We start from the raw sequence: 21,049 nt of genomic DNA on the forward strand, positions 1-21,049 counted from the left end.
CCCATGGCTTTCAGGGAATCCTGCTCCTCAGAGCATCCCTGACATTTTATTGTCCCCCACAAGACATTTTGGTAATGAATGGAGCTGGGGAAATAATGCACTAAAATAATGCACAGCCAAGATGCATTTGGAAGGAATAACTTGCTTTAATGTCCTAAATTTTATTTTTTTTTTTTTTTTGGTTTTTCACAGGGTCTTCCAGGTCCACAAGGCGCCATCGGTCCCCCAGGAGAGAAAGTGAGTTGAAATTCGGCTTTGGGTTCTCCTCCCTCAGCCGTGGATTTGCCTTTTGCTCCCTCAGCTGCTCCTTTGCCCCATGTGCAACATCTGTTTGCAGCCGTGGCCATGAAAGTCTAATGCTCTCATTCCAGACAGAGGAGAGCTCAGGCCAGCTCAGTTTACCTCTAATTCGTCATATTTGCATTCATTTCCCCTCTGAGGAGAAACATTTTGAAGGCAGCCTGTGGTAAAACACGAGGAGAGGATAGAAAATTGATTTTTTTTCTGTGGGTTTTGGGAGTCTGAGTGGGATGATAATGGGGAGAGCCCATGGATCCTTTCCCTCTGCCTCTGATTTTCTGGCTGTTGACATGGGGCTGGTGCTGGCCTTGGACCAGCAGGGTTTAAAGGGGGTGAACTTACCCCAAGAGCTCTGGGATCAGCAGGGTTTAAAGGGGGAAAAGATTCCTCCAAAAACTCTGGGACCAGCAGGATTTAAAAGGGAAGAACTTTACTCCAAGGGCTCTGGGATCAGCAGGATTAAAAGGGGATGAATTTACCCCAAGAGCTCTGGAACCAGTGGGATTTAAAGGAGGAAAATTTCACCCAAGAGCTTTAAGACCAGCAGGATTTAAAGGAGGAGAACTTTCCCCCAAGAGCTCTGGGACCAGCAGGGTTTAAAGGAGGAGAAACTTCCCCCAGGAGCTCTAGGATCAGCAGGATTTAAAGGGGATGAATTTACCCCAAGAGCTGTGGGACCTGCAGGATTTAAAGAAGGAAAATTTCCCTCAAGAGCTGTGGGACCTGCAGGATTTAAAGAAGGAAAATTTCCCTCAAGAGCTGTGGGACCTGCAGGATTTAAAGGAGGAAAAGTTTCCTCCAAGATCTCCAGAACCTGCAGGATTTAAAGGAGGAGAACTTTCCCCCAAGAGCTCCGGGACCAGCAGGGTTTAAAAGGGGAAAAGTTTCCTTCAAGAGCTCTAGAACTTGCAGAGTTTAAAGGAGGAAAATTTCCCCCAAGGACTCGGGGACCAGCAGGATTTAAAGGGAGTGAATTTCCACCAAGAACTGTGGGACCAGCAGGATTTTAAAAGGGGGTGAATTTCCCCCATGAGCTCTGGAAACAGCAGGATTTAAAAAAGCAAAAGTTTCCTCCAAGAGCTCTAGAACTTGCAGGACTTCAAGAAGAACTTTCCCCTTCTGATGCTCTGGAGGCTCTGACTGATTTTGTGTTTGGTTTTAGGGCCCTCTGGGCAAACCTGGTCTCCCTGGCATGCCTGGTGCTGATGGGCCCCCGGTAAGTGCTGCTGTCCCTCCTCTTCCTCCTGGGGCTTCTCCCCACCCTGGGCTTGGAAATGGGAGCCCAGGTTGGGATCTGAGCCCCTCGCAGCTCCAAAGAGGGGGAATGGGAAGGGTGAAAGCAAGAAAAGCTTTTTTGGTTGGGTAAAGGCGCTTTAAAATGGAAATAAAGGGCACTTTATTGAAATGGAAATGAAGGCACTTTAAAAGGAGATAAAGAGAGCGTAGAATGGAAATGGGGTTTAATATGAAAGAAAAGAGTTTAATATGGAAAAAAATGTTTAATATAGAAAAAAAAGTTTAATATAGAAAAAAAAAAAAGTTTAATATACAAAAAACATTCTGCAAGGTCAGCTCACCCTCCTTGGAGGCTGGGGTCAGTTTGGGAAGCTCCATCACAGCTCTGCTCACCCTGGGTACTTCTCACCATCCTTTCAGGCCTCTCTTTTCCTTCTTCTGGCTCCTTCCCTGTGTTCTGTGGATGTTTATTCCCATCCCAGCCCTGGGTTTCACAGGGGTGATAAGAACAGGTGGAAATTCCCTGTCAATGTTCCATTCTCTAATCCCACTTTAAACATCCTTTTCTCCTCGCTGACAAAATCAGTCTCAAAAAAAAAAATCACCAAGCCTTTCAACCCCATCTCATTGTTACCCATCTCAGAGAGACATTCATTTAAGAATGAAAAGAAAACCCTGCAAAAATTGTTTCATTCTGTAAATGCAGAGCACGGCCTGAGGAGAAAAAAAAATTAAAAAAAAAAAAAGAAAAGAAAAATTGCATTTCCCAGCCTGGGATTGTCATTCCTACAGAGGGCACTTGGAACATCCGTACAATTGTTAGCTGAGTCAACAGAGCAGCTCCAGCAAAGCCCAGAACATCTCTAAATCTGTAGGTTTTGATGTGAAATTCCTGCAGCAGCCTCCAGGGAGCTTCTGCTGGAGAAATTCTATTTTTAAGCAGCCTGGAGGCTGTGGAGGAGCTGCAGAGTGGCTGTGCATGGGCAGGGACCTTTCCCACAGGTGGGCTTGGGTTGCTCTTTCCAAGGACAAAAAGGGTTTTATTTATAGAAATCTGTCTTGGAAAATCCCTGTAAATCTCTGAGGGCCTCTCTAGGAGAGCTGCTCATCAGTTTGTGATCTCAGGAGATGGGCACAGTGAAAATGGGGATGGTTTAGTGCAGGCTGGACCAAAGCTTTGGAAATGCTGCTGCAGGTTCATCCTGGAGCTGAAGGCAGGAGTGGTTTTAGGGATCCTTTTGTGTCCTGGTGTTGTTGGTGCCATTAAAATCACAGAAGAAACTGAAATTTGAGTTTTCTCCCCCATTTTGTTGCTGGAGGAGTGACAGCTGTCATCGTGTTCCTTTATTAAACTCAGGGAGTCTGGCTTGTCTGCCATTCCCTTCTGAAACTGATGATGGAAAATGCTCATCATTTTCTTTGTTATATGGGTAGAAAATTGTGAATTTAAAGGAGAGAGCTCAGTGAAGACACCAGAGAGTGCAGAATGGCTTTAGAGCAGCTGGGTGTGCCCCCATCATCCTGAACAAACCCAGGCGTGCAGTGAGTACCCTTCTAGGGGTCACTGATACTGCAGATATTGCCAAACGTAAAAAACACCAATCACTTGTTTCTAAATTGTAAAAGTTTAATAGTAATAAAATGGTTATAAAAATAGTTATACAATTAGAGTAATAATAATTTGGAAAATTTGGATTAGGACAATATGAGACAGTAGAAACAAAGAGTTATGGACAGTCTGGGTCCACCTTTTTCTGGGCAAAATAAGCCTGAAAAAGGACCCACGTTAACAGAGGATTAACCCTTAAAAACAATAACCTGTTGCATATTCATACACCTCATCCATGATGCATAAATTCCATTCAAACACAGGATTCTGTCTGGGCACTGTCAACTTCTTCCTCATAATAAAATAAATGTGCTCTAAACCCCAAAATTCAATGTGATCTAAACTCCAACATAAGTGTGCTCTAAACCCCAACATAAATGTGCTCTAAAACCCAAATTTCAATGTGCTCTAAACCCCAAATTTCAATGTGCTCTAAACCCCAAAATTCAATGTGCTCTAAACCCCAACATAAATGTGATCTAAACCCCAAAATAAATGTGCTCCAAACCCCCAAAATTCAATGTGCTCTAAACTCCAAAATTCAATGTATTCTAAACCCCAAAATTCTCATTTCTTTTCTCTTTTATCCACAGGGCCACCCTGGCAAGGAAGGTCCTCCTGGAGAGAAGGGCAGTCAGGTGGGTGCCCACAGATCCCTCAGGGCAGCTCCACAGGCATGGCCAGGAGAGGTGCTGAGAAGCAAACCCAGCTGAAATCTGAAAGCTGAGCCCAGATTTTATCTCTGGGCGTCTCCTGTGAGCTGCTCCCAGCTCTCCTGGCCAGCAGAGCAGCCCACACCAAGAACCCAACCTGAGAAGGGGAGCTTGCTCTTGACTGACACAAATAAATATCCTTTGTGGCGCAGGCAATGTAGAAAATAGATTTTTTTTTCCCCTCCCTTCCACCTCCAAGTTGCTCTTTAACAATATATTTGAGATTATTGCCTGAAGGCAAAGCCTTTGAATTATGCACTGCTCTGTCTGTCTGTCTGTCCAGGAGATTTGCCAGCTGCACTCCTGCTGCAGCCAGGCTCTCAGACAGCACTGCACTTGTCAAAAGTCAGAGTTCAGCCCAAGACTGCTGCTGGGCACAACCACAGCTGGGTTTGTCCCCCTGGAAAATTCCAACCTTTCCTCTGGAGAAATCAAAATGGTTTGGGGGTGATCCCTCCTGTCTGTGATCATCACCAAAAGTTTAATTTAAATATATTTTAAAAAATTAGATCTTAAATATGATTTATTTATTTATTTATTTATTTATTTATTCATTATATAAATATATATAAATATATATGAGTATATATTTATATGCATTTATAATATATATTTATAATTTTATATTTTTACTTATATTTATAATATTTCTATTTATATCTTTATTTATATATTTGACATATATTTATATAAATTATATATATATTTCCAAAATTATATTTATATTTTTGGAAGCAGGGTGGAACATTCCTACAGTACAGAACATGTTCCTCCTCCCTGGTTTTGTCCAACCCAAACCACAAATCATACCTTGTGTGTAAATCCCCTTTCTAACAAATTGTTTCCATCCTGACCCTCCTCATTCTCCCTTTCATGTTGGATGGATCTTTGCCACCCCACCTGCTGCAGGTGATGCTCCTGCAGCTCCCTGGGATGTTTTGGGGCAATTTTGGATTATTTTGGGCTTTTTGGGGCTGTTTTCAGGTGGCTGCTGCCATTCCTACATGTGTGGGAAACAGGAAATTTGTTTTCTACACCCTCTCCTCATCAGTGCACCTTTGGGTTGGTTTTTGATGTGTTTTTCTTTGTTTTCAAAGATGTGTTTTTCTTTGTTTTCATTTCATCCCCTCAGGGTCCCCCAGGTCCTCAGGGCCCCATTGGTTATCCAGGACCCCGTGGAGTCAAGGTAAGGAGATGCAGGAGCAGTGTCCAGCTCACTGGAATTCTCCATCCTGGCCTGGAGCTTGCAGAGATACAATTAAACATCACAGAAATCAGAAATCACCACAATTAATGGTGATTTTTCATTTCTCCACTCTAAATTTTACCCCTGCCCTGGTAACACCTTGGTTTCTCTCTCAAGGGAGCAGATGGAGTTCGTGGCCTGAAAGGCACCAAGGGGGAAAAGGTGAGTTCAGTTTGGGCTGTGTTTCTGCAGTTTCTGAGCATTTTTGTTGGTGGATCCCACAGGATCTTCCCTGAGAGGTTTTTTCCTGCACAAGGGATTTTTCTTGGGAGTGAAAAAAGGGAACAGAGTACATTTCCTTTATTCCTGCCCTCCCCAGAAATTCAGCAGCCGTTTGGGATCTCCCAAACTTTAAAACTTTCTGGGAAATGTCTTCACTGCCTCTGGGAATGAGCTTTAGGATGAGATGCATTATTGATTAATCTGCAATTAAACCTTCCTGGCTGAAGGAAATATTGCGGTGTCCTGGAGGCTGCCTGGGAGCAGGTGCAAAACCTCCTTCACGAGAATAAAACCAATTCTACCTCAGAAATAATTGGTTCCCAGTGCTGCCAAGGTCCTGTTGTTCACCTTGGGGCTGTTTGTGGTGCTGCCTTGCAGCCAGGATGGGATGCAGGGCACATTTGGGGGCACTGTAGGGGTTCTTTGGGGTTTTGGGTGGTGCTTGAGCACACCAAGGACTTGGAGAAGACAATGTGTGGACCTCAGTTTGTCCTCCCTGAACAAGTGAGGCTTAAAAAACTTTAATTCTTTTTTTTTCCCCATCTCTACACCTTGGGTGATTTTTCCCCTCTCCATTTTCAGGGTGAAGATGGTTTCCCTGGCTTCAAAGGTGACATGGGCATCAAAGGAGACCGGGTGAGAGTCTGGGACCTGTGGGATCAGTCCAGCAGCTCCTGGTGAGCCAGGAAAAGGCTGTTCCCAGCATGGAGCCATCTCCTGCTCCCTGTGTGACACAGTGACACTGCTGTCCCCTGTGCTGCAGCTGGCAGTGCCACAATCCATGCCAGCAGCTCAGAATTCCCAATAATTCCCATAATTACCCTGCAGCTGCCCAGCTCAGCCCTCAAACACTTCCCAGGGCTTGCTTTGCACATCCAGTGAAGGTGAAAGGGCTCCATTCAGAGGGATGAAAGCTGGTTTGGTGGAGATATTCCCAGTGTGGATGGGAGAATTTTGTGGATAACACCTGAATTTTGTGGGATTTTGGTCACACCCACAATTTCATCTCCCTGAGGCTCCTGCTGAAGCCCAGCTTTCTCCCAGAGCAGCTCCATGGAATATCTGCTGCCAGCAAAGCCAGGATCTAGGACCTGCCTGTCTAATTAACACTTCTCTGGTAATTAACAGGGGGAAATTGGCCCCCCTGGCCCTCGGGGTGAGGATGGGCCCGAAGGTCCCAAAGGTCGCTCTGGCCCCAATGGAGATCCAGGTCCTCTTGGTCCTGCTGGAGAGAAGGTGAGCCCAGGATGGGAATGCCGTGTTTTACACCAAACCCCACAATTTTTGGGTGTCTCAGGGGTGTGGGCAGTTTTAGGGCACAGTGGGGAAGAGGAGCTGTGGGAGTTTTGTGTGAAGGGAGGCCTGAGGGAGGTGGGTTTAGGGCAGCCCCATTGAGGCTTTGGTCTCTTTGGGGTTATTTTTAAATAAAAATATCAGAGGGGAATAAGTGGAGAAATGGAAAGGTTAATTTAAATAAATTCCAGTAAAATCCCAGCCATTCTTAACTGGTTCCCAGCACAGTTACAGTGCTCACTCTGCATCTCCCCACTGGGATTCCCTCAAAGTTTAATTCCACCTGCCCTGCTCCTCCCTGCCCCTGGCATCCCCCGTTCCTGCTGCCCCAGAGGCTCTCACTCCCTTTTCCTTCTTTTCCAGGGAAAACTCGGCGTGCCAGGACTGCCTGGCTACCCGGGCAGGCAGGGCCCCAAGGTAATGGGCACGGGGTGGGGTGGGATGGGATGGGATGAAGGGCTTTGGATGGGACAAGATGGGGAGGTTGGAGATGGGATGAGGAAGTTCAGGATTGGATGGGATGAGGTGAAATTTGGGTGGGATGGGGTGGGATGAGAATATTTGGATGGGATGAGAAGGTCTGGGTGGGATGGGATGGGGAGGTCTAGGATGGGATGAGGAGATTTGGGTGGAAATGGGATGAGAAGATTTGGATGAGATGGGATGAGAAGGTTGGAATGGGATGAGGAAGTTTCGATGGGATGGGATGAGGAGGTTTGGATGGAAATGGGATGAGGAGTTTTGGATGGGATGGGGAGGTTTGGGATGGGATAGGATGGGATGAGGAGATTTAGATGAGATGGGATGAGGAGGTTTGGGTTGTGATAAGGAGCTTTGGATAGGATGGGATGAGCTGGGGAGGTTTGGGATGGGATGAGGAGATTTGGGATGGGATGGGATGAGGAGGTTTGGATGGAAATGGTGTGAGGGGATTTAGATGGGATGGGATGAGAAGATTTAGGATGGGATGGGATGAGAATGTTTGGATGGGATGAGAAGGTTTGGATGGAAACGGGATGAGGAATTTTGGATGAGATGGGATGGGAAGGTCTGGGATGGGATAAGGAGATTTGGATGGGATGGGGAGGTTTGGGATGGGATGAAAAGATTTGGGATGGGATGAGGAAATTTAGATGGCATGGTATAAGGAGATTTGGATGGGATGGGTTGGGATGGGATGAGGAGATTTGGATGGGATGGGATGAGAAGGTTTAGATGGGATGATGAGTTTTGGGATGGGATGAGGAGATTTGGATGGAAACGGGATGAGGAAGATGAGGAAGTTTGGATGAGATGGGATGGGGAGGTTTGGGATGGGATGAAGAGGTTTGGATGGAAATGAGATGAGGAATTTTGGATGGGATGTGATGGGAAGGTTTGGATGGGATGAGGAGCCCAGGAACACAGCCCAGCTCAGCCCCCGTTTGTGGGGTGAGGTCCCTCCTTCCCACTCATGCAGGACAAAAATAGGGATGGCCAAAAACAGCTGCCAGCCCTGAGCTGCTGGAATTCAGGGGCTGGGCATGGCTTGGGCCCCAAAGTGGTGGGAAGAGCTGCAGAAGGGCTGGGATGTGCAGGGAAGGCTCCTGGGAGCTTTCCTGCTGCTGAAAGGCATTTCAGTCCTTCTCCTTGGATTGGGGTTTTTATCTTCCAAGATAGCATTATCTAATTAATTAAGGAGAATGGCTAATGACTCAGGGTCTCCCTGAAATGAAAAGAAAGCTGCCATTTGCATATTTGCAAACATTCTTTGTAGCTTCTCTCCACGCCCACCTCCATTCGGGCCATTTCCAAGGCATTTTTTTAAATTAAAACTCTGAATTCCACTCCATAGACTCAGGCTCCAGCCCAGTTTTCACATGCCCTGGAGGCTTTGGGAACTTCTGTTTTTGTTAACTTTTTTTGTAAGAATGGTGTTTTATTATTCATGTTCCCTGCTTTAAAAAAACCCCAGCTTGTTTTATTCTGGAGACAGAATTATCTGCAAGAGATTGTTTCCTGCTTGTGGTGGGGCTGGTTTATTTTTAATTTCCATTTTATATCTGGAGTAAGGTTGGGGGGGTGGTTTTGTTTTACATTTTCTTGGACTAATCCATATTTTAAAAGCAGCAGCAGCAGCAATTCTCCAGGCGTTGGCATCAGACAGGAACAAGCCAGGAGTTAAATTTTCATGTGCACCACAGTGACTTAGGAGCTAAAATCCAAAACCCTGCCTGGGCTCCCATCACAACCGTGGGCTTGGGGTTTTGTAGTGACTGCTAATGAGCCATGGGTATTTGGTTTTGGTGGCTTTTTTGGAGAAAATTGAATTTTGGAGAAAATTGAATTTCACCCCAAAATTCAGCTTTTTGTAGTGACTGCTAATGAGCCATGGATATTTGCTTTTGGTGTTGTTTTTGGAGAAAATTGAATGTCAGAGGGCACCCCAAAATTCAGAGTTTTGTAGTGACTGCAAATGAGCCATGGGTATTTGGTTTTGGTGGGGTTTTTTTTGAGAAAACTGAATTTTGGAGGGCACCCCATTGCTGGTTTTGCTGTCATGGGAGGGAGGCTCAGGGCACAAGGGCTGGGAGCTCTGGGGATGCCCAGAGCTGCCCCAGGCGTGTCCTGAGCCTCTCCCTCCCTCTCTGCTCTCCCCCAAGGGCTCCATTGGATTCCCAGGATTCCCAGGAGCCAACGGAGAGAAAGGCACAAGGGTAAGAGCTGCCCCCTCACTGCTTCACTCATTTCTTCCTCTACAAACAGATTTGGGGACCATTCCTTTGCTCCAGAGGTTTCCCCACTCAGGAATTGCCCAAAAAGGCTCATCCCAGGGTGAGGTTCCTGCTGCAGGACACGAGGATGCTGGGGATGGCACATTCCCAATTAAATTCAGGGAATTTTCCCCCTCAGGATATTTTAAGAGGCTCCTCTGAACCTGAATCCTTTGCTCAGACTTTGCTCTGGGCACAAAGAGCTCTTTAATTAACAGTAATTATTAGAGATGGCTGAGTCTGTTCAGAAGCAGCCAGAACCATCTTTCACCCGACTTGAAATTCTAAATGCATGGCTGGGAACACTCTCAGTGCTTTTAATAAGCTGCTCAAAATTCAGAGACACCCTGAAAATCAGGGGGTTTCATCCCCCAGCCTTGTCTCTGCCTCTCACCCCACCTCCACAGCCTTCTCTCAGAGTGGGGAATTGTCTAAATATACTGATTTATTTTTTATCTGCTGCAGAGCATGCTGGAATTAAAGGATTCAGAGTACAAACAAAGTCATTTTCTGCACCAGCTCCGGTCACAGTGACAAGAAGGGGGAGTGAGGACAGCAAGTGGAATTAGTTTCCTTTTTACTCTCATTTAAATAGAAATGACTTCTAACAGGCAGCTTTGAGAGGAGCCCAGCAAATATAAATCACTTTGCACTGCATTAATATCCCACCACTGCAATTTGAGTTCTATCCACCCCCCTTTTTTTTATCATTTCATTTCATTTGGAGCTACAAATTCTCATCCCCATCCCTCCCTCTGCTCTGGCTGGGCAGGAAATTCAGAATTACCCCCTTCCTTCTCAAATATCCAGCAATAAAACCCCTGGGCTGGATTTTGGGGGGGTGTAGAAGAGCAGGGGAGGGATGTTCTGCTTTGAATCCCTGCACATCCGTGAATGATTCTCTTCTGGGGTGGAATCAAACCCAGCTGGGAGGGGATGGGAAACCTTCCAGGGAGTGGGGAAGGTACCAGGAGCTGGGCATTGCTGGGGCTGGAACAAACCCTGAGGGGGTTTAGGGTTGAATTTTGGCATTATCCAGCCTGAAAGGGGGTGGGGAGGGAGCAGATCTGATGGGAAAGGGCCCAGCTTCAGAACCAAGGCATGAGAAGGGAAGAAAAGGCAAAAAATCAGCACTTCCCTCACTTTTATTCCCAATGAGCTCTGTGCCTTTAATGGGGGTAGTGAGGATATTTAGTTACACCCTTGGCTTGCCACTCATTTCTTCACTTCAGGAATTAAAAAATGGCTTTTTAACCTTTCAAACATTGATTTGTTTCATGGTAATTCCAATTTTTAATTTTTTTTTCCCTTTTCAATGGGTTTTACCATTTTATACCAAATTAATCAACCTGCATTCACTTTATCAGTGAAGAGAGAGATTTTCATGGACAAATCTTTCCATTAGCAACAGGAGCTCAGCTTGGAAATTTAAGACAAGCAGAAATGTTGATTTTCAGTAACAGCTTTGCTATCCATCTCTATTTTTTTTTCCTCCCAAGTATCCCATTTGAAAAAAGAGAAAAGCAATTATACACAGAATTATAGGCTGAGCTGGGGTCACTCTGCTCCAGTCCTCATGTTAATTTAAGTCTTGTTGAGTCAGACTTGATAAATCCCCTCTGCTTCTCCTAAGACCACTCAATTTGTTTGGTTTATGAATGTGTTCACATGGAGCCAAGAAATAAAATTTCTATTTTTTTTTTCCCTGCAGTTCAATGTGGAATAACTCAATTTGGAGCTGCAAAAACCCCAAATCATTTGTTTGTCTTTTCTTTATCACAATATCCCAATTTTGCTCTTCAATTCCCTGGTTTGTGTGGCCAAAATCATGCAAATCCCACATTTCTCTGCTGAAATGGAGCTCAGCTTTCCAGCCTGTTGTTCCAGCAGCACAGAGAATCTTCCCAAGTTGTTAAATAATTCAAAAAAAAAAGGTGAAAATCAAAGGTGGAAGGGCAGGACCTGCACAGGCAGCTGAATTTTAGTGCTGAGGTGCTGAACATCCCCAAACACAAAACTTCAGCTCGTGGATGTTCAGTTGTACAAAAAAGGGCTGAAAAGGTAAAATTGGGGATGGAAAAGGGGATGAAGATGACTAGAGGATGAGGTTGGGAGAACTGGGATTGCTGGACAAGAGAAGGTTTGGGGTGAACTGGTGGTGGCCTTGCAGAACTGGGTGGGAACTTGCAGGAAAGATCTATAAAATCTAATAGAATAGATAAATCTATTTAAAGGAATAAATCTATTTAAAGGAATAAATCTATTTAAAGGAGCCTGGAGTGACTTTGGATGGGGCTTGGGGCAGCCTGGGATGGTGGAAGGTGTCCCTGCCCATGGGGATGTTTGGAATGAGCTGAACTTTAAGGTCCCTTGCAGCCCAAAGCAGCTTTTGGTTCTCTGTTCGGTGCTTTTGGAGAATCCTGACCCATTAAATCCCCCCAGAGCCCCTCCTCAGCTCCAGGTGGGCTCAGCATCTTTTCAAGCCCTGCTCATGAAATCAATACTTAAACATGAATAATAAATCTTATTTTACGAGCTGTTTTCTCCCTTTAGAAGGGAGCAATAGATTTCCCTGCTTGCCCAGTTTGACAGAGCTCCCCAAATCCAACTTATTTCTTGGTGTGCCTGGAAAATAATCTGAATTTAGCTACCTTTCATGTCAAAATCCTTGTTTGACAAACACAGGTCCGTGTATATTTACAGTGAATATAAATCCTTTGCAACTGCACATGAATGCATGACTAATGACAGCAATAAGCAGGGGGAAATTTGGCTTAAAAATAGAATTGTGGGGGGCTACCTGAGGGGAGGCAGCACCCCCTCCTCCCCACCTGCTCCCAATTTATCCTCCCAGAGCTCCAGCAAAACCAGCTGGAATATTTTAAAGCGAATTTTGTCATTAATTAAAAAATAAAAAAAAAACAAAAATGCCAGCAGGCTTTAATAAATGGAGCTGCAAGAACAAGGAAGATTCAGCAAGACTAATTTTAGCAGCTGCAGGAAAGTTTTGATGGGAAAGTTTTGCAGCTCCTGTTTTATGTTCTGCTGGTTAATGAGTGTCAGAGCTGAGCAGGCTCTGAGGTGATGGATTTGGGGCAGAAAATGGCAAAGGGATATTTTAAGCACCCAGGGAATCAAGGTTTCCTTTCGAGGTGATTGGTGCACCCTGCAGGACCCCAGGGCAAAATCAAACCTCTCTGTGGTGTTTTGGCCACTTGACACCAGCCCAAACTGGGCTTTTAGGCCATTCCTCTGCTTTTAGGCTCAGCTTAATGTGCTGCCAGCTTTATTTGCAGTAGGCTGTGCCTTTTCCATGGCAGGATTTATCCCAGGGAGCCGAGTGCAGCTGTCAGAACTCGTGAGCTGCTGCCAAACAACGCCTGGAATTCCTTGTTTAGCTCCGAGTTGGGGAAGATTTGGAAATATTGAGGGCAGCCTAATTGCAATCTGTGTCACACCTTCCCAAAGCCCACAGGAATCTGTGTCACACCTTCCAAAGCCCACAGGAATCTGTGTCACACCTTCCAAACCCCACAGCAACCCCTGGAGCACGGGGTGAGGACCCTGCCCCGTGTCAGGAGCAGGGATCGGTGGGGAAAAAGGGATTACAGGTGTTGGGTGGTGGAGTTGAAGAGGTTTTCACTGGGTTTTTGGGATACTGAGGGGGTGGCCTCATCTTTGAAAGCATTTTGGGGTTTGAAAGGACTTCAGATGCTGCTCCTGAAGAGATTCATTCCCTCAGAGAGCAGATGTTGTCTGGGATCGCTCTCCAGACCTGCCCAAGTGCTATAAATCCAAATAAATACAAGAATCAGGAGGCTGCTGCTGAGTTTTTCATGGCAGATGAGAACAGAGAGGTCCTGAGGCTGTGTGTGTGTGTGACAGGCTCTGCTGTGGGTTCCTAATCCCTTCTCCTTCTCCATTCCAGGGCACCCCTGGCAAACCAGGTCCGAGGGGGCAGCGTGGTCCCACGGTGAGCAGCCAGTTCTTCATCCTTGTGTCCTTCAAAACCTTGTCCTGGCCAAAGAGACACTGGGATGGGCTTTGTGTCCTCACTGAGGGGGGATCTGGCTTTCAGCAGCTGCAGTTGAGCCAGGGGAACACAGATTTGGGGCTGGGTGTCTCCACTGAATGTGGTTTAGATCTTTCTGATGATGTTCCTGTCAGCCCTTGCTGCTGCTGGGATGATTTGTTGACCCCAGGCAGCTCAGAAAGGCCTCAAATGTAATTTTTGTGTCTTTTCAAGGGTCCACGTGGGGAAAGAGGCCCCAGGGGAAGCACTGGAAAGCCTGGCCCAAAGGTAAGGCCTGGGGATTTGAAGGGATTTCGGATGCTGCTCCTGGAGAGATTCATTCCCTCAGAGAGCAGATGGTGTCTGGGATCACTGTCCAGCCCTGCCCAAAGGCTGTACATTCACATAAATACAAGAATCAGGAGGTGGAGGTGAAGCTGCTGCGAGTTTTTCCTGGCAGATGAGGAGCAGAGAGGTCCTGGGGCTGTGTGTGAGCCTTTTGGGTGGTGCCCCAGGCAGTGCTGGTGTGGAGAGCAGCTGATCCATCACCCCCCATCTCCCTCCTTTCCTTTTCTGTGGGGTTGGGAAAGCTGAGCCCTCCTGAGGCTCATTCCCAGCTCAATGACCCAGCTGCAGATTATGTCCCAGTTTGTGGAAATGTGCTGGCCCAGGAGCCAGCAGGACTTTGAGGGCACTCCCAAACTGGAGACCAACACAACCCCAACATCAACACAACCCAAACCTCCCCAGCCCCTCATTTTTGGGGTTTAAATAGAGTTTAAACCCCCTGAGAGCCATTTTTGGAGCAAGTTTTGCCTTCCCACTGCTGAACCAGGATTGGGATTTTTCCAATTTGGGATTTCTCTCCAAACCAACCCCGAGGCATTGACTGATTACCTGAGCACTGATCACCAGGCTTGATGGAAACAAAGCTTTTATTTACAAACAAACCTCTGGGCTTTGTGTTGGCATGAATTTTGGATAAATCCCTCCTCTTCAAGGTGGCATTTATTTCTCTGTGTGGTGGAAATATCCCAATCTCCCCAGGATTTTTATCAGGGGATGTGGGGGGAACAAGCAGCTGCTCATTTGTCACTGGCTGCTGTTCCTGCCACAGAATTATTATTATTAGAGAGGCCTGGGGGAGTTGCTGGGGTGTGGTGTCACCGTGGGCTTGGTGCCATCTGAAGCCTTGGCATACAGAAGCTGTGATGTTAATTTTGATATCTTTTAAATGTTCTCTTGTTTTCCTTCTTCCTAAAAGGGCAACTCTGGTGGTGATGGCCCCCCTGGTCCTCCTGGAGAAAGGGTAAGATGAGCTGAGGGGCACAGCAGGGCTCAGGCTCTGGCAGAGGATTTGGGATTGCAGGGCTTGAGGGGTTTTTGGCAAGGTGGATCCTCCTGGGTGCCCTGTTAGCAGAGAGGAGTGGGCAGGAGCCAGGCTGCAGCTCAGCAAAAGGGAAAAATAAAGGAAAATTCTGGTTAGAAATGCAAGGTGAAAGATGCTGGTGTGGAGAGAGGCCCCCCAAGCACGTCCAGGCCTTAGGTGCTGTCTGAGCTCTCCAGGGAAGGCTCAGGGGGGACTTTGGGTGTCCTGTGGAAGCATCACTTGTGGGAGAAGGGACAAATCACCCCTGGGTGACTGCAGTGTCAGAATTCCAGCATTTTCTGGAGGATGTGGTTCTCTGGAACCTCCTGCTGCTTTCTCCACATCACAGTCAGGTGGGAAATCCTCCAACAATGAGACTTTCATGATTTTAGCCTCAATTCTGGTTTGGTTTTTTATTTCCCCACTGGGTTTTGTTCTGTTTGTAATTTTTTCTACACAACCACCCAGCATTTGCCATTCCAAGCCTTTGTGCTTACCTGCAGCTCACACAGAGGTAATATTTGTAATATTTCATATCAAGGGTTGCAGGTTCCTTAACCAACTTCTCTGCCTTGTCTCTCATCCCAGGGACCACCAGGGCCTCAAGGACCAACTGGATTTCCTGGACCAAAAGGGCCCCCTGTAAGTAACTCAAAATCTAGAGGGATAATCCAGCCTTTCCCACCCGGCCTGAGCTGATTCCCTGACAAATTCCCAAGCAAAGGCATCACTGAGACATGCTGCTAACAACCCCATGGTTTCAGATTTTAAATAGCCAAGTCAATTGCAGCTGATTATAAATGTTCATTTCCTACTGACTCAGGATCTCTGGGATCTTTTGTGCCTGTTCTGTGCTTTATTTTCCCTCTGTGGACGTGGAGGACAGCACAGCACTGCTGTCCCTGCAGTTGTTGTACACTGAGGGGACCTCAGAAATAATTTGGGAGTGATTTCCTGAGCATCTCCTGTGAGATGAATCCTTTGGGAGATGTGTGGGGAGGAAAGGGGTGCAGATTTTAGGGTCTGCAGCTCCATTTCCCAGCGAAATTGCTGGGATGTTTCAAACAGGGCTGATTCAATGTTTGGCACAGTTTTATTGCCAAGCACTTGGTGATGCTGCTTTTCTCCCACAGGGTCCTCCTGGGAAGGATGGATTGCCTGGGCACCCTGGACAGAGAGGAGAAACTGTAAGTAGCCAAAAAACCTTGGACTGGACATCACTCCAGAGGCTCACTTTGGGTTCTCCAAAGCCTCCTGTGCTGCTGGGGAGATGCAGCCCCAGGTTGGGGTGTTTGGGGTCCGTGAGGGTCTGGCTCTGTGGGTAGCAGCCCATTTCTCCCCACTGCCTTCCCCAGCAAATGAGCATTAAAAAGGTTTTGCACATGATGCATTTTCCCCCTCAGCTTTTCAGACAATTTAATTAACTTGCCTGGCATTTGCTAAGCAGGGCAGTGCAAACACTGCTCAGCCCAGCACCAGGTGTTTATTTACAAGCCACAAGGCTGGTTTTAAACCAAGGGGGATTTGAGGTATTTTTGAGCCAAGTCCTCAGGTCAGGATTAACTTAAAGGTGAAGAGTTTTCACCTGCCAGAGCCTGACATTGAGTCTTCCTTGAGTTTTCCATGACATCCAAGGTGGAGGGAGCAACGAGAGCTTTGACAGCACCTGCTGTCATCACCTTCTGAGACTGCAATCAAAAGCATCAACCTCCAGATCTGCAGGAGTGAATGGGGAATGATCTTTTAATCATTTTGGGGTCTGAAAGCTCTCCCTAATTGTTTTCCTTAATTTGCCTCTCCTAGGAAAGAAAATCTCTGTTAACCTGTGCCATCCACCTTGCAGAGATCACTTTCCCCTGCACACCCAGGCAGGAGAAGTCCCCTTTTTGTCCCTTTCCCCCCTCACAGTGCCAAAATGCAAGGAGAGAAGCAAAAAAAAATTAATTAAATGCTCTTTCTACATCAATAGTCTGGTCAGTGCAGTGCATCTTTGTGCAAGATTAAAATCTCTGTGTCAAACACTTCCCCTTATTGAAGTTCCCATTCAGCAGCAAACAGGCATGCTGAGATATTTGGCCATATTAGATTTGCAAAGATTGGCTCTAAAAAAAGCATGACAAATTCTAAAGCCTCTGTGCCCAAGGCTCAGAGTACAAAAGGAAAGCCCTTTCTTCAGGTTAATAAGGAAAGTCCTGCACAGAAATGATCTAAATATTTGTCTGTGATAAGAGTTTAAATTGCACCTTCATTTCCCAAGGATATTTTGCCATTTCCCCACCAGTGACAGGACATTTTCTGATCTGCAGGCAGCCAGAATAGCATGGAGGAGTTATTTAAGCATGACAGGCTAGCGTTGGCATGGGATTTATCTGATCCTCTTTTGTGGCAAGCAGAGAATAGCCCGTGTGCCCTGAATGCCATTCCTCAAGCTTGTCAGCAGACTGGAGTAACAACCATAATTAATGTGCTTTTTAAGGAGTAGCCTGGGAGAGCCAAACAATTGCAGTGGTGAGAGTTGCTCGTTGTCACTCTTCAAAATGCCATTGGAAGGAGCTGTCAGGGAGACTTCCCTGCTCATCAGCCTCTGCAGACAAACGGGGCTGTGCTTCCTTTCAGCAAATGTTGATGGAGGAGATAAAACTTCACTCAGCCCCTGTGGGTTAAGCTGTTCCTGAGCTTCTGGGAGCTGAGCTGAGACAGAACTGAGCCTAAACCAGCACCAGAATGGGCAGCAGGAGAAGGGAAACAGCTTTTAAGAGTTGCTCAGCATGAAGAAATTCACACTGATTTTAAGAGCCATTTAATGGCCATTAATGGCGTTTTTAATTGCCATTTCCTCCATGGTTTTATGAGCGGAACAGATTTTTATAGATATACATATAAATGGCCAAAGCACAGCAGCCCCATCCAAACAGCAGGGCTGAGCTTTGAGAATCCCTTCTTCTTCCTCTGTTTCACCCTTTCTAAATGCACAAGGACATTTTTCCAACTTTCTGTTTGATTTTTTTATTTCATTTTCATTTGGTGCCCACCCTGGTCAGGGGGAGGAACAGCTGGTGGCAGTGTGACCCTCACAGAAATGTCACCTCTTTCTCTTTTCCCTTTCTCTAACAGGGTTTCCAAGGCAAGACTGGCCCTCCAGGCCCCCCTGGTGTTGTAGGGCCTCAGGTAAGAAGCAAATGTTCACCCCTGCTTGTGGTCCTTACTGCTTGTGCAGCAGGGACTCCTTTTCCAGGGAAGGCAAAGCCTTGGCAGGTGGCTTTGAAATTCCTGAGGCAGGTGTGAAACCCCTCCATGGCCCCAGCTCACCTTGCTGAGGGGTTGGGATGGGCTTTGGAAAAATGTAAATGTGGTGGTTCCTGTAAGCTGGGGTTGGGATGGAGTTTAGAAAAATGTAAATGTGGTGGTTCCTGTAAGCTGGGGTTGGGATGGGGTTTGGAAAAACGTAAATGAGATGGTTCCTGTGAGCTCAGCACAACCATCCTGGTGTAAAACCAGAGTAGGGTGAGAAAACAGCTGAAAAAGACAATCCAGCTAAACAACACAACCCAGCTGAAAAGCACAAAACATCTCAAAAACCACATCCCAGCTCAAAGACCTGCAGCAGCCAGGGAGTTAAATGAGATGTCCAAGGGCTGAGCAGCTGCTGCTGGTCAGGGCAGAGCAAACGTGATGCCAGAGTGCTCTTCCATGTCACTGTGAGGAAAATCATCCCTCTTTCATCTGCAGGGCTGCCAGGTTCTGTCAGGGCTGGGCTGGTTTGCTTTCAGTCACCTCGAACAAGCACAATTTCCAGTGAGCCTGCACTGAGCTTAGGACTGGCTTTGGGTCGAGCCTTCTTCCTTGAGCTGCTGGGGAGCAGCTCCTTAATTAGAAAGCAATTAATTTGTCCTCTTTAATGACACCATAAAGCCCCTGATTTGTAAATTCCCTGATTAGGGGCAATCCCCTGACGGCTGTGTCTGTCTTCTCAAGTGCAAATTAGGCTCGGTGGCAATTTGGTGGGGCTCTGCTGGGTGCACTTGCTGTGATCTGTGGCTGCTGAGTGAGCTCTTCGTGCCCTAAGCGCCCTCCCTGCAGCAGGACATGAGTTACAACCCTGTCCCCAAAGCCACCAAGGGGGCAGGGACGCCGTGGCTTTGTGCATGTGGCTTTTGTCCTCCTAAAAACGAGCCCTGTGTGACATCTGTCACCCTGAGTGCCCTCGGAGGGCAGGAGGCAGGCGGTAATTGCCAGGCAGAGCGAGCCTCATGCATTATTTATGCCCCATCCGAGCAGGAATCAGCAGGCTTGGAGAGTGCTTGGGAAGTTTTCAATTAAAAAGGGAAAGCTAAGCATAATAGTTGTGGCGGTGACATCTCATTTGGGTGAAATCTGGGCTCACTCACAGGTTCTCAGTGCCTCCAGTCTGCTGTGAGTGATGTTGGAGACTTCCAGAGCAGATGCCAGAGGGGGAATGTCTCCAGGGATCGCTGGTGGCACTGAAGGCACCTCTTCCATCCCACCCTGCCCTTTTCCCTTCCTCAGCTGTTCTGCCAACACCCACCCATTTTCTCTGACTGGTTTTTTCCAGGGCCCAACTGGCGAGACTGGGCCCATGGGTGAGCGAGGCCACCCAGGCCCTCCAGGCCCCCCAGGTGAACAAGGCCTCCCTGGCCTCACTGGAAAAGAAGGGACCAAGGTAGGGACTGGAATTCACCTCCTTGCTGCCTGTCCCTCCCTGGACGTGGAGAGGATAACCCAGAAAAGAAATGGAGCTCCTGCCTTGTCCCAGCTGGAGGCTGAGGAGATGAGCTGGGCCTCCATGGGATGAGCAGATCCTCAGCTCTTTCTCCTTGTCCTTGCAGGGGGATCCTGGTCCTGCTGGCCTCCCAGGGAAGGATGGTCCTCCTGGATTGAGAGGGTTCCCTGGAGAACGAGGCCTCCCCGGCCCCATTGTGAGTAGAACCTGCTGGGTCCCTCCAGTTGTTGAGTTCCCAGTTGCTCCAGTTGTTGAATTCCTAGTTTCTCCAGTTGTTGAGTTCTCAGCTGCTCCAGTTGTGAATTCCCAGCTGCTCCAGTTGTCAATTCTCGGCTTCTCCAGTTGTGAATTCCCAGCTACCCTAGTTGTGAATTCCCAGCTGCTCCAGTTGTTGAATTCCCAGTTTCTCCAGTTGTGAATTCCCAACTGCTTCAGTGGTTGAATTCCCATACTCCAGTTGTGAATTCCCAGTTGCTCCAGCTGTTGAATTCCCAGTTACTCCTGTTGTGAATTCCCAACTGCTTCAGTGGTGAATTCCCAGCTTCTCCAGTTGTGAATTCCCAGCTGCTCCAGTTGTTGAATTCCCAGTTTCTCCAGTTGTGAATTCCCAGTTTCTCCAGTTGTGAATTCCCAGCTGCTCCAGTTGTGAATTCCCATACTCAGTTGTGAATTCCCAGTTGCTCCAGTTTGTGAATTCCCAGCTGACTTTGTTTTCCTTCCTCCAGGGTTCTCCAGGGCTGAAAGGCAACGAAGGTCCCCCAGGCCCTCCAGGCCCAGCCGTGAGTATCCCCGTCCCTGCAGGCAGCACCATTTACAAGCTTGGCAGGGCCAGGCCAGGGTTAGTCACAGCTCCAGGCTTTATCCTGATTTTCCTGACGACTCCCTGCATGTTCCTTTATTTTACAAGCCCTGCATGGAACAGCTCAGTCATTTGTGGGGTCAGCTGTGGATGTACGTGACAGGCTGAGGGAGCTGCAGGGGTTCAGAACATCCAGGGTTTTGTTTCTAATCCACCTGCTTTGCCTCTGGAAGTTGTCTCCACTTGAGATCCCTGCTCAGGGCTGTCCTCCTGGAAGGAATCATTCATCATCCTACCCTCCCTGCTGGCTGTGAAGTGGCTCATGCTCTTGTTCCAGACTGTTTATGTGTCCCCAGGAGCTGAGCAATCTGCACCATCCAGAGGAGAATTCAGCCCTTCCAGGGATTTTAATGAAAAAAAAAAATCTGCAGGGCCCCTTAGGCTGGTGGTACCAACTCTTCATGTGGCAGTTATCCCATGGATGAAGAGCTTGGATTTCTCTCTGCCTGGGCATGGGTGAAGCTTGATACTGCAATTAAAGCTCCTTTCCTCCTCCTCCTCCCAACAGGGCTCTCCAGGGGAACGTGGCCCTGCAGGATCAGCTGGCCCTATAGGATTGCCAGGCAGACCTGGCCCTCAGGGACCTCCAGGACCTGCAGGTGAAAAGGGAGCTCCAGTAAGTACCAGGATGAAGATGAACAGTTGGGGACGTGTGCAGCAGGGAGCTGAGCGTGGAACCAGTGCTTGTGGAGATTT

At 47.3% G+C, this 21,049-nt stretch overlaps 1 protein-coding gene across 2 annotated transcripts in view; it reads left to right on the forward strand.

The window, feature by feature from the left end:
• Positions 1–21,049, forward strand: part of COL5A1 (collagen type V alpha 1 chain) — a 130,323-nt gene that overhangs the window by 84,545 nt on the left and 24,729 nt on the right. For both annotated transcript variants that reach the window (XM_063174962.1, XM_063174963.1), the window contains exons 24-42: positions 193–237; positions 1,463–1,516; positions 3,739–3,783; positions 4,991–5,044; positions 5,222–5,266; positions 5,909–5,962; positions 6,455–6,562; positions 6,983–7,036; positions 9,262–9,315; positions 13,301–13,345; positions 13,619–13,672; positions 14,649–14,693; positions 15,342–15,395; positions 15,887–15,940; positions 17,868–17,921; positions 19,327–19,434; positions 19,601–19,690; positions 20,220–20,273; positions 20,862–20,969. In XM_063174962.1, coding sequence (XP_063031032.1) covers positions 193–237; positions 1,463–1,516; positions 3,739–3,783; positions 4,991–5,044; positions 5,222–5,266; positions 5,909–5,962; positions 6,455–6,562; positions 6,983–7,036; positions 9,262–9,315; positions 13,301–13,345; positions 13,619–13,672; positions 14,649–14,693; positions 15,342–15,395; positions 15,887–15,940; positions 17,868–17,921; positions 19,327–19,434; positions 19,601–19,690; positions 20,220–20,273; positions 20,862–20,969 — 1,179 coding nt within the window. The remainder of the gene's footprint in view (positions 1–192; positions 238–1,462; positions 1,517–3,738; positions 3,784–4,990; positions 5,045–5,221; positions 5,267–5,908; positions 5,963–6,454; positions 6,563–6,982; positions 7,037–9,261; positions 9,316–13,300; positions 13,346–13,618; positions 13,673–14,648; positions 14,694–15,341; positions 15,396–15,886; positions 15,941–17,867; positions 17,922–19,326; positions 19,435–19,600; positions 19,691–20,219; positions 20,274–20,861; positions 20,970–21,049) is intronic.

The sequence above is a fragment of the Melospiza melodia genome, chromosome 22, assembly GCF_035770615.1.
Source record: "Melospiza melodia melodia isolate bMelMel2 chromosome 22, bMelMel2.pri, whole genome shotgun sequence".
NCBI lineage: Eukaryota > Metazoa > Chordata > Aves > Passeriformes > Passerellidae > Melospiza > Melospiza melodia.